Genomic DNA, 12004 nt, shown 5'->3' on the forward strand with positions numbered 1-12004 from the left:
AAAAGCTTATTGCAGACTTTAAACAAGAGGTCTATGAGTCGAACGTGTGATCAAGTGTTGGTTCAAACGGAGCCAAAGCCACATTTACTTCTTAGCTTGAAAGTATGATAGTTGCATTTTGGAATCGATGCTTATGCTCTTTCTAAAGGCGACTTGCACCAATGAATTTTTTCCTACGTTGGGATTTTACTATGCTCGTCGGCGCAGTTGTGTCGTCATCAGAGTTATTGGCTCTACCAGAATGGTTGATGGAATTCGTATGATGGCATGGACTTGGATTTATAAGATTGCAGCAAAATAACATAGACACGTTGAAGAGAAGGGTTATGTGATCAACACATCTCTTTTGTAAAACGATAACAATTAGTCAGATTATTTTCTTAGTTGTTTCACTCTAAAGTGAATTAAACTTTACAAAAAAAAAAAAAATTATTGGAAGAATATAATTAAAAGTATCATAAATCTTCCCTTTTGTGTTTTTCTAGGAAGACTCAAGCCTTGATCATGGATAGTAGCACAACAATTCTATTCATAAAGTATTCTTCGTGTGAGTCACTAGAAATGGTAGTTGTCTCAAATCGTAGAAGATTTGTTTTTTAGAGCATCAATCAAAGCTCTGCCTTCAGGATCTTCTGGGTTTCATTGTCGCTCATAGCAAAAGTTGCTGGCCAGGGAAATCTGAATTCAACTATCAATGAAAGCACCAATTGTTAGAACCAAATTCGCGTACATCTAAAAACAAAGGCGAAATCCAATCATAATTGCCATGACTTCTCTACAAATTTAGAAAAATACCACCGCAATACTAAGTGGCTCGTGTACCCTTGTATTAATTAAATAATAATCCAAAAAGTCATAGTTCCTAAATGGGCCAATTCCTTCCATTTATGGACCGGTAGGTGGCTCTTGCACATGGTATCGCGTTGGCAATTTCGCACCCGTGTTGGCATTCGTTCCTTGTACTTCGGATAGGTTTTTTGACTAAACCACAAACTTAAAGCTCTCTCATTCCCTCACCTGCTCTCTCATCGCTCTCTCTCTCTCTCTGATCTGAGCTGAGCTGAACTGAGAAAATGAGGTCTCAGATTTGCAGATCCGCTTCCAGAGCTGCGAGGTCCTTCCTCTCTACTCCCAAGGCCTCCTCCCGTTCCTACTCCGGTAACATTTCATCTCCTCTCTGTTTTCACCTTATTTTTTCAGCATTGATTTCTACGTGTTCGTTCCCTTTTTTTGTTTCAGCTTTCTACTTTATTGATTTTAATCAAGTGTTTGATTGTCACAAATTCGGAGCTCGATCAATGATCTATGCGCCATCTGTTTGTTTTCATGGAAATTGAATAAGAATTCGAGCTTGACTAAGAAATGACTGGATTATTTTCTAGTTATTGGATTGTTTGGACGGTTCAACTTTGTTTACCTTTCCATGAATTGCTTTATTGTTAAAAACAATAAAAAAGGAAGTATTTTTTTACATGAATCATTGCTTTTCTTTTCTATTTTTTGGGAAATTATTATTGGGTTTTGCTTTCTTCTTTGATTTGATCTGTCGTCTCTGGATTTGACATGGATGGTCCACGTATTGGGACACCGATCTTGTGGGACTCACCTACCGACGGTTGATGTACTGATTCTTTGATTTTTGATTCCATGATTGATAAGTAGGATATAATTGCAGCATTGCTTTCTATCAACTGTTGTACATATAAAGGTCGTGGCTTTGTATGTGTTAGGCCTTTCCCACATCAAAAATCAGTGATTATTTCACTTTTTTATCGTGACCCACGAAAAATTTAGGATGATGCTTGTGTTTGTGTAAACCGGAGTGCAAGTTTTTTTATCGTGTACCATGTTGTCCACATTGCAGAAGGGCGAGCTGTAGCTACCGCAGCAGCAGCAGCGTTGGGTTCGAAGGTGCCTTTGTTTGCTTCAAGTTTTGGAAGAGCTGGTTCTGACAATGCATCTAGAGGATGGATTTCTGGAGCCCTTGCCATTCCTGCCGCAGGTATAGAGGAATATAACTTTATTTCAGTTTCCATTTACTCTTTTTGTCATGATATGATTTTTCTTTTTGTTTTTTAATCTGCTTTTAGTGCTGTTCATGCATATCTGGTCTCCTAATGCAATTATTCTAATTGTCTAATCGTGTTTTTGAGATTGTTAGATTATGTTTCAAAAGTGTGATATAAACATTTTAGAAGGACATGATGGTATTAGATGTTAGAATACAGTACATTATCTTTGATGTCGATAAGTTTGGGTCCAAATGAAGAGGGGCCTTGTCCCTTGCCCAAGTTTTAGCATTGTGGCTTCCGGATCCTCTTCAACAATAATCATACTGTGCTTAAGCATGGTAATGGGTTGGAATTGTATCGCTTGGGATGTTTTCTTGACTTGACTCTGTTCCTTAATTTCTTCCAACCGGACACTATACATGAACCCCGAAAGATATGTTACCTACCGTCAAACCTCTGCACTAATCAAATTCTATGTAGTCCTATTTATGTTTATGGGTTCGTCTCTCTCTACTTCCCCTTCCTGTCTTCTTGTCTCTCTTGCATGCACATGCACATCCACACTTGAAAAGCTTTCGTGCATTTTCTGGTATTAAAGTTACTAGACAAAATCTTTGTAATAGCATGGCCAGTATGATTCTTTTAATTTCAGTCTCTACAAACTAAATCCTAACACATCCTTGCTTTCTTTTCTCTGATTTCTCTAGCTTACATGCTCGTCGACCAGGAGGTTCATGCTGCAGAGGTGCTTTGAATACCTTCTGTGCCATTTTTTCTCACTGTTAAGTGTTAATACATCTTTCCATTCTATTTATTTACAAGTTTTTCATTCTCTAATCAGTTGGAACGCACCTTCATTGCTATCAAGCCAGATGGAGTTCAAAGAGGACTGGTAAGTTAACTGTTTGACCTAAGATTGTTCCCTGAAGCATGTGCTATGGCTTCCATGACTTGTTTTATACCTTTTTTGTGCTAAGCCTTTTTTTTCATTGATTCCAGATTGCAGAAATCATATCTCGATTTGAGCGGAAAGGTTTTAAACTTGTAGGCATTAAAGTGGTTGTTCCTACAAAGGATTTTGCGCAAAAGCATTATCATGATCTGAAGGAGAGGCCATTCTTTAGTGGCCTCTGTGACTTCCTTAGTTCCGGCCCTGTTATTGCAATGGTTTGTAGGACTAATCATATGCTTGGATATGACAATATCCTTTCATCTGGCGAATCTCATAATCCTAACTCTTGCAGGTCTGGGAAGGAGAGGGTGTGATCAAGTATGGTAGAAAACTTATTGGAGCTACAGACCCCCAAAAATCAGAACCTGGAACTATCAGAGGCGATCTAGCTGTTGTTGTCGGAAGGTAATAGCTCGATCTTGAGTTTTTGATAATTTTATTGCATTACTACTTCACTTCTCAAACTAAATTCAGTTACCTTTTATCTTCTATTTAGTATTCAATCTCTCTGTATTGTTTACTCCAATTCTAACTTCGATGCCACAATGTCGTGCAGAAACATCATCCACGGCAGCGATGGTCCAGAGACTGCCAAGGACGAAATCAACTTGTGGTTTACACCAAGTGAGTTGGTTAGTTACACCAGCAACCAAGAGAAGTGGATCTATGGAGTCAACTAATCAAAGTTTTTGTTTTCCTTGATTTTCCGGCAATGTAGGTCGCCCACATGAAGAGTGGGGTGAAAGTTGAGATTATTGTTAGAATAAAATTAAATTCCATTTGGGGTGAGTGAAATCTTTTGCTACTGTTTAGTACTCAATAAAACTCTTCACCGATTTCTAATAATCATTTACGTCAGTTTTGATTTGTAACTGCGGAGATTTGTATTATTTGATTTACTGCTTCACTTTCGCCGAGTTGATGTTGCTTAAGATTTCACTCACCAAATCTTTAGCACAAAGACTTGCATTGACTAAGAAGCACAACCGTCGGATGAGAGTGTTCGCATTGGCCACGATAAAGGTTCACGGCAAGTGCAGAGTCAATCCCAAAGAACACATTCTCAACACGAAGGCTGTGAGCAAAACAACGCCCATAGCTCAGCCGCCATCAGAATCGCGGCTAATTCCTTCGATGGCAATTGCACCAGACCAGAAGAGCCATTAATATTGTGCTTGACGGACTCTATTAATTAAGCATGATATGAAGAACAATTTATATTTTGATTATATTGGTAAGTAACACATTAGCAGGGAAAAAAAAAATGATTAGCCTGGGCCTATTCATATGATTGGAATTTTCCTTCACTTCCTAGGAAAAAGCCATAGGGTTTTTGGCATAGTTGGATAGTTTGAAACTAGGGTTTAATCTCTTTCTTCATCCCTACGCAATCGTCTTCCATTTCCCTTGAACCTAGCGATTTCCTGCCTTCAATATCGTCTTCCATTTCACTTGATTGCATGAAACATTCACCGCCATGCATAAACCCCAACTTCTAGGCATTTTGAATTTCAGATTCTGCTTAAATTGTGTTCGCATTGTTTTATATATTATAGTTGTTGTGATTGTGTGAGAAACCAAAGAAAAATAAGCAAAATTAGGGTTTTTCCACCCTGACACGCGCGAGCCACGGCCTAAAGCCGTCTGAGCCTCGCCGCTGGAGCCATACAGCTCCCATCTGAAACCCAGAACGACGTCGTTTTGCGTCGTCCCTAGCCTCGGACACAGGCCACCTCCTGGGCTTTGCCCGCGGTCGAACCCAGCCCCTTAGTTCATGTTTTCTTGTGAAACCTTGCGGCCCCAACGACCTGTAGTCGTCCCCGACGAAATCCCAGTCAACCGCGACGACGTGGTCGAGATTTCGAACCATAATCTCACCAGATTTTTCAAGATTCATTTCAACTCTCCTAGGTTTTCAACCATAGTCACGAGCTCGATGCTCACCGCCAACCACCTCAATATTATTGAGCACGTGGATCGTCGCCAGGCTCTGAGCACAGCCCTGGTGCACCTACAGAGCACCCCTAGCCATCCACTACAACCCCTGATGCCAAGAAATCTATCTCTGTCGCAACCTAGAGTTCCAGGTGAACTCCATAACTCGCCTCAACCACCTTGAACCGAGATCACTTCATGCATCCATGTTGGTTCGCCCGAGACCCATCTCGATTCAATCTATTATTCTACACAACAATTATAACTGGATATGAGCCCGAAATCTCACATTTGTGCATTTTTTATTGTGCGGTCTACGTGCCAATTGTATCACCCTTACGTATAAACATGGGTTATTAACCAAGATAATTTTTCTACCGTTGAAGGGAAATAAAAACGTCAAGATTCATGTAGAACAACATGACGAATCTCAATATATCTCATTTAGATCTCTGCACTATAATTTGAAACTGAAGTGCGACGTATTCTAGATCTTCAAAACGTTACTTAAAACATATCGGATGCTTTTATTGATCTAACAGCGTCAGCCATCACCACCAATTGACTTATCTTTTTTCCTTAAATTGAAGCAGATCGAGCGGGGTTGCTCATGGCGGATGTGCATGCAAGGAAGGTGGAGGATTGGAGATAGGGAAGAAAACTTATGTTTGGGGGGATTATGAGATGGAGGCTGCGGATTGGGATAATGGATGAGGAAGGAGAACTTAGGGTTGCAAAATTAAATTGGATTCTTGGGCTTTCGTTTTATTTCAGTTATTGGGCTTAGAGAGGAATAGACTAAGACCTGATTTGGTACTGAGGTGATTCTGAAAAAAAGCTGCTATCAAAAAAAGCTGGGAGCTGTTTTTGTGTTTGGTAAACACTCAGCTTTAGCTTTTTTTCACAGTTTTGGATGAAAAAAAGCCAAAAACAAGAAGCTGCAAAACCCAGCTTTGAAAAACCGGCTTTTTTTCACATCTGTTTTACATAAAAGTTTACCAAACACTCTAATACTGCTTTTTTTTTTTTTTTTTTTTTTTTTGAAAAGCACTTTTACAAAAAAGTTTACCAAACACTCTGCTGTTTTATTTCACAGCTGCTTATTCTCACAGCACAGCAGAAGCAGTTTTTTTTCGAAGCACAGCAATACCAAACCAACCCTAAAAGGTTTGGGCCTAGGAAATGCAAGTCAGGTCCGATAGTTATGTAAAATTATAGTATAAATTAATTTATATTAAAACCAGTCTGGTTCGGTTCAAACCGGTTATTGAGAAGTAAGAACTAGAACCAAATTGATCTATTTGGTTCCATTCAGTTTCTGAACTGGTTTTGGCTTTTTTCGTAAACACGATTTTTTACCTTTTTTAACAGGTTCAATTTGGTTTTCTGGTTCGACTGTTTTTATGTCGATCTCTACTTTGTGTATCTTCATAAGACCTAACCCTAACCCTAATTCCGATCAAACCCCACGATTGACAATTGATGATCGAATCTATGTTCTCTAATCTTTATTCTATTCAAGAACTATCGTGGAAAGGATTCCAATTATTGTTCCTATTTTCAAAGTTTTCCAACCCTTGTTTTCTTTCTAACGTTGAATTGATTTATTGCCGTTTTTCAACTAAAGTTTTGCAAAATTCTCCGTCTGGCCTATGAGAACTTGAGGGAAGGCAATTGATATTTTTACATGTCAACTATGTTATGGTTTTGCTTCACTACTTACCATCAAGAACATTGTACAAAGACCAAAGACCAAATAGATGTTGATTTAGCGGTGTACGGACATCCTTAGTTCGAATCCCCTTTCCCCGTTGATTAGATGACCCTAAATTAAAAACATTGGAAAGCTAAATGATTGATGTTTAATAACACTAATTGTTAAGATTTCAATTCGTATATGTACATAAACATTGACCATCATAAGAAAGTTTAATAAAAATAATTTACTAAATAGTAGTGGAATTAATGCTAAGTTCGCGGAGGAACTTGAAAAAGAGGAGGCTCATCAGCGGTAGTTGCAAGTGCTGCTCTTTTCCCCTGAAGCAAGAGCCGGATTTCCAAAATTATTTGGGACAAAACGAAAGTAGAAAAGGCGCACAAAAAAAATATCTTAAAAGGTTTCCCTCCATTTCCATAAAAGAGACCAATGAAAATATTGACAAGAGCAAGCACGACCACCAATCTCCCTACCCATCGATGGATCTTGTTCCAGTACTTACTGACCTTGGAGGTCCTGGATGGCCTCATGATAAACTGGCATATCTGTGATCACAACTACCGAAGTCAAATTTAAGAACTCAAATAAAAAAGTTCAGAGAAAGGAGCACCACATAACAGAATTATGATAGAATGACCATATATATTAATATGCGACACCCATTTTCAGATACTACATTGATCGATTTTCAATTTCAGAAATCATCTTGATGTGGTGAGTCAATTTCAGAAACTATTTGCGATAAAAACCCTTTCTATCATTGAGTTTTGGAAATCATAGAAAAGTATGGTTTGATGATGGATTTTCAAATAAGAAGTTGTGCATGCACCAGACCTTTTTGAGCGGTAGTTAATTAACATTCAAAGTATCGATAGACACGTCAGACACACTCATTTTGAAGGATCAAGTGCGAAACGCATGCAAATTTTCAGACTAAAAAATGCATGAAGTTCATCATATGGGACACAATGTAACAAAATTTTAATTGAGGCAACACGTGAGATTAAGAATTAAAGAAAGGATGACCTGAAGAACACTGAGTGCAAGCACAATGTACCCTATGGATCTGTGGCTGTTAAAGTCAGCATGTACTAGTTCATATAGTGTCCTTCCAACAGCCACACCAGAAAGCCCCACAAAGAAACCTATAAACTGAACTGATGAATGAAGGTAGTACCACAAAGGCTCATACTCCCTAAGATATCTGGCCATTGATGCTCCGAATGGAATTATTATGCCCCATCCAATAATAGTTAGTATTCCATGGGTCATCTTCACTTTCCTGCTGTCTACATACCCTATACGAATGACTCCTGCATCCAGCAGAGACCAAATAATTAGAACACATATATCGTTTTTTATACACGTACAACGATATATTTACACTAAGAGGTGGGCGGATTTGGCCTAAACCACATAATGAGTCAATCTTAATAATTGAGTATCAATTTTAACTTGCCATTTATGAAAGTCAATCACACAGTGTACAACGCTATACTGTAGTGCTAAGTAGCATATATATTGCTAATTTACTGCAAATTCTAGCATATCGATTAATCAAAGACCATGTTTAAGAACCCAAATAACCTAATAAAAGCAAAACTGCAGGCTATCACTAGACCTCAAAAGCTAAAGTTGTTAGAAAATGAGTCAATCATGTGCAGGCTATCGTGGCGAATGAAAGAAACGTAGAAATAGTGAAACATATATTTTGCAAATCGAAGGCTCCATTTTTCACCTCCTCTTTACCGAAAAGCTTAAACTGTTAGAAAATGAGTAAATAACATGAGAAAATAAATCAACTTATGAACCAACCTTTAGGGAAATCAACTAACAAGGCGCTTCTATATTTATGCGTTGGTAGGATGTTGTTAGCACCAGGCTTTCCATACCCGGCAGCAAACAGAAAGGGTTGACGATCAAGACGACTGGAAAATTGGAGTTGAAACCCTAGATAAATGATTTGGTCCTTGACAACAATGGTGGGTGTAACATTAGTGAATTTCAATTCACCTTTATCTGGTATGCTTTCATCATTCCTCGTACGTCCTTTCAAATAATATTGCTTTACTGTGCCCGATCTGCCGTCTCTGTTCATCCATCCCACCACGGCACTCGAACCGACCATCATGCCGTCCTTTGACACCCCGACTCCGACCCAACTGTTCTCGTTCATTCCCGACAGTACAACAGTAAGAACAGCGTTATTGTCCTGAAAGAACTGTTATATCACATCATGTCATGGTCATATCACGCCATATAAAAACGTAATTAGTCAATGAAGAAATTGGGTTTAGTTCATAATCGAGAATATACGATCGCTTACACTAATACGGTAGCCGTGCCAATCGAGGGATGAACAGATGGATTTCGGTATATCATGGTAGGGTGGCTGGAGAACATTTAAACGTGTTGTGCAAAAATTAGGCAGTACTACGATATCATTCCGACCAGCATTGACCAATCTCTTATTTGGCTCTAATAAAAATATCATCATCGTGATCATGAAAACATAGCACAACATTATCAAGGAATTTGATGAATTCCCCATCATAACCATATGACCATATGATCTACAACAAGAAGAAAGAAGCTAGCTAATAGCTAAAAATAATTTATCTTAATCTTTGAAGTTGCATGTTGATCACGATGATCCCCTTCGATGTTTCTTGATTTGCACGTAAATATTAAAAATAAACCCTCCATAAAAGAAAGAAGTAGAAAGAAAAGAAAGAAAGAGGAGAAGCTTATACTTTTTTTTTTGTTACAAAATAAAAATTCATGATATTGGAATTGAATTAGGGTTTATCATGAGGGTGTGGAAAAGAACAAAATGATGGGGTATTTCCTAGGGTTTGAATTCTAACATGCATGGCCATGAAGAAGGTGATGGATGGTTCCCGCCATTTTTCTTTCCAATGGCCACTCAATCGTCTGGTGCTCTTTTTTATGACCACAAATTCTGAGAACCTGGAGAGATATAGAGAGTAGAGAAGAGGTCAACGAGGTCTCTGCATCGTACTTGCATATACAATTCCCTCTCCACATTTAATTTAGTAGTTCCTCCTCCTAATAATAATCAAAATATATGATCATTATTCTAACTTATAACAACCTAGCTAGCTCTTCTGGTTTACACAAAGGCCATTGAAATCCAAAGTCCAAACGCAAATTTAGGGATAAAACACAAAGACACTCATAAAAAAACTAAATATCTATAAGCTTTTGTAAATAATCTAACACTTGAAAACGCGAGAACTCAACTTATTTGTTAACTACATGAATATATGATAAGACAATGTTAGAAATTTTGTGTCAAATCCAATCAATAGATGACTTAAACTTAATGTTACTATTTTAAAAATACCTGCCTAGCGCCGTCTAAGCCTTGCCTAGGCGCTAAACGGTTATTCATCGTCATGATTAATCCCTAGGCGTTCAACATTAAGAAAGGGTGCCTAGACAGGTCTAAGTGCCCAACAAGACCGCCTAGGCGCCCGCCTAACCCGCCCAAACCTGCCTAGGTTGCGACTCTCACTTAAACAAAAAATCGATAACTTTCATTTTTGCATTTTATTTTTTTCAATAAATTACAAGAGACTTATTTAATACTTAGATGAACACACATTATACGTTTGTTCTCCATTTTTTCATTATGTTCTAATATTTTATAAGGGACACTTTGGATACAGTCCTTAACTATCAATATTCTTTGATTGAAACCTTGTTTGTTTTCAATTTTTGATCGAAGTCCTTGAAATTAATGTGATAATGTATTTCTATGTAGGTTACCATATTTGTTTTAATTAAAAATTGAAATTTATAGTTGTTTGTATTAATGAGATTTTAAATAATAAAAAAACCCATAATTTGTGGATTAAAATTATTAAAATATAAATTATACTCTCCAATATATTGTGTGTGTGTGTGTGTGTGTAAACACGGGTACAATCATTAAATTAACAAAAAATTATTGTACCAAAATATGGGTACATTCTTCAAAACCACACAAAAAATAAAAGATATTAGGCTTAATAACATTAGTAAATTTCTTTGATTAAACTTCACATGGATACATTCTCAAATCAAGAAAAAGAATGTACCCATATAAGTTTAAAAATGAATTAGAAAAAAAAATTGAATAGATTTTACATATAATCTATATATCATTCTATTTTACAATTTATTTATCCCAATGCAATTCTGTATGTTTTAAGTATAAGCAAGAATTTATTTGTACTAAATATGTAAAATAAATATACTTAAATCTGCTTAGTCCACCTAGGTGCCTTGGCGCTAAGCCCCATTCCCCCACCCGACTAGCGCCTAGCGTCTTTTAGAACCTTGCTTAATGTTGTTACTAAATTTGGGACCATGTACCATCATCAAAGTTCTTCTACTCAACATGTCACGTGTTACGTCCAACTTTGTGAGACAACCACTAGTCTCAAAAACTTAATTTATCAAGGAAGATGCTAACAACATATTTTAAGATTGCACATTCTCTGATGTAAATCCTCAAATTGATTACATAGATTTTCCTCTCCCTTTATATGCACGGGGGGAGTAAACAGGTCTTTGTGAATTGTGATTAATCAATTTGATGAAGAGTTGTACGTGCATTATTAATTAGGAAAACTAACGAAAAATCTAAAAAACACTTCAGTTTTAATGAAAAATAACAAATAAAGGTGTAATGAATAGTACCAGGAAAAGGTAAAAATGTGGTTTTTCGTTAAAAGTGAACAGTACCGAGAGTGTTTCATTAAAACTTTGTATTATTAATGGGCCAATAACAAGCCAGCCATGTTTGTCGTAATGCACATTGCATAGTACATCTTAGCTTTCAAACTATTATTCTAACATCATACAATTGTATTGCATTTTACTATCTCAACTTTTGGTCACATAACAAACTTATATCTTATCTTTTGAACATTGCAATATCATACATCAACTTGTATATTTGTTGCAATCTCAGACTTCCGCTAATTAATCTATTAATTTGACTATTAATGATGATCTATCAAATGTGGGAAATGTCAGGGCATCAACAAGTTTAGTAATACGGAGCAGTGGTGTGGCGTCGGGTCAGGCTGCTGTTGTTTCTTGAAGAACAAATTCGGGTCTGGTGGTGCGACTGCGACTTTGGTGACTTTCAAGCGAGCGACAGATGTTGTTGGTCTGGTGACTAGTGGTGGCCTTGGTGGGTCAAATCGTAGTGGTGGTGGCGGGGAAGAAGCAAGTGGGTTCAGGTCAAGCAGATTACGGGTCATGATCTCATGGGTCTAGTGGCGGTTCAATGGTGCAAGGGTGCAGAGGTTCAACGAAAGAACAACGGTGGTGCAGTGTGGATGATTCGATTGGTATGAGCAGGTTGGTGCGGCT

At 37.6% G+C, this 12004-nt stretch overlaps 2 protein-coding genes across 2 annotated transcripts; one reads left to right on the forward strand and one right to left on the reverse strand.

The window, feature by feature from the left end:
- Positions 1-996: 996 nt before the first annotated feature.
- On the forward strand, positions 997-3836 carry LOC103933915 (nucleoside diphosphate kinase III, chloroplastic/mitochondrial). Its single transcript, XM_009343619.3, has 7 exons — positions 997-1158; positions 1865-2002; positions 2720-2757; positions 2854-2904; positions 3012-3179; positions 3257-3369; positions 3521-3836. The coding sequence occupies exons 1-7, from the start codon at positions 1074-1076 to the stop codon at positions 3642-3644; spliced, it is 717 nt and encodes a 238-aa protein (XP_009341894.2). The 5' UTR covers positions 997-1073; the 3' UTR covers positions 3645-3836.
- Positions 3837-6809: 2973 nt separating this feature from the next.
- On the reverse strand, positions 6810-9220 carry LOC103933921 (cytochrome b561 and DOMON domain-containing protein At3g61750-like). The gene is made up of 4 exons (XM_018644143.2): positions 8943-9220; positions 8432-8837; positions 7643-7929; positions 6810-7161 (listed from the first exon to the last, which is right to left on the reverse strand). Exons 1-4 carry the CDS (start codon positions 9174-9176, stop codon positions 6868-6870), a joined length of 1221 nt encoding a protein of 406 aa, XP_018499659.1. The 5' UTR covers positions 9177-9220; the 3' UTR covers positions 6810-6867.
- Positions 9221-12004: the final 2784 nt, after the last annotated feature.

Source organism: the organism of the source record quoted next, unplaced genomic scaffold (assembly GCF_019419815.1).
Source record: "Pyrus x bretschneideri cultivar Hongxiangsu unplaced genomic scaffold, Pyrus_bretschneideri_v1 Contig42, whole genome shotgun sequence".
NCBI classification, from domain to species: domain Eukaryota; kingdom Viridiplantae; phylum Streptophyta; class Magnoliopsida; order Rosales; family Rosaceae; genus Pyrus; species Pyrus x bretschneideri.

Bases quoted from the DNA above. Each gene is read 5' to 3' on its own strand.
- LOC103933915 (XM_009343619.3), top strand. From the start codon at position 1,074: ATGAGGTCTCAGATTTGCAGATCCGCTTCCAGAGCTGCGAGGTCCTTC. The intron at 2,003-2,719 runs GTATAGAGGAAT...TGATTTCTCTAG, and splicing joins CCTTGCCATTCCTGCCGCAG to CTTACATGCTCGTCGACCAG. The intron at 2,758-2,853 runs GTGCTTTGAATA...TTCTCTAATCAG, and splicing joins AGGAGGTTCATGCTGCAGAG to TTGGAACGCACCTTCATTGC.
- LOC103933921 (XM_018644143.2), bottom strand. From the start codon at position 9,176: ATGGTTATGATGGGGAATTCATCAAATTCCTTGATAATGTTGTGCTAT. The intron at 8,838-8,942 runs GTAAGCGATCGT...GTGATATAACAG, and splicing joins GGCACGGCTACCGTATTAGT to TTCTTTCAGGACAATAACGC. The intron at 7,162-7,642 runs GTCATCCTTTCT...TTGTGATCACAG, and splicing joins TTGCACTCAGTGTTCTTCAG to ATATGCCAGTTTATCATGAG.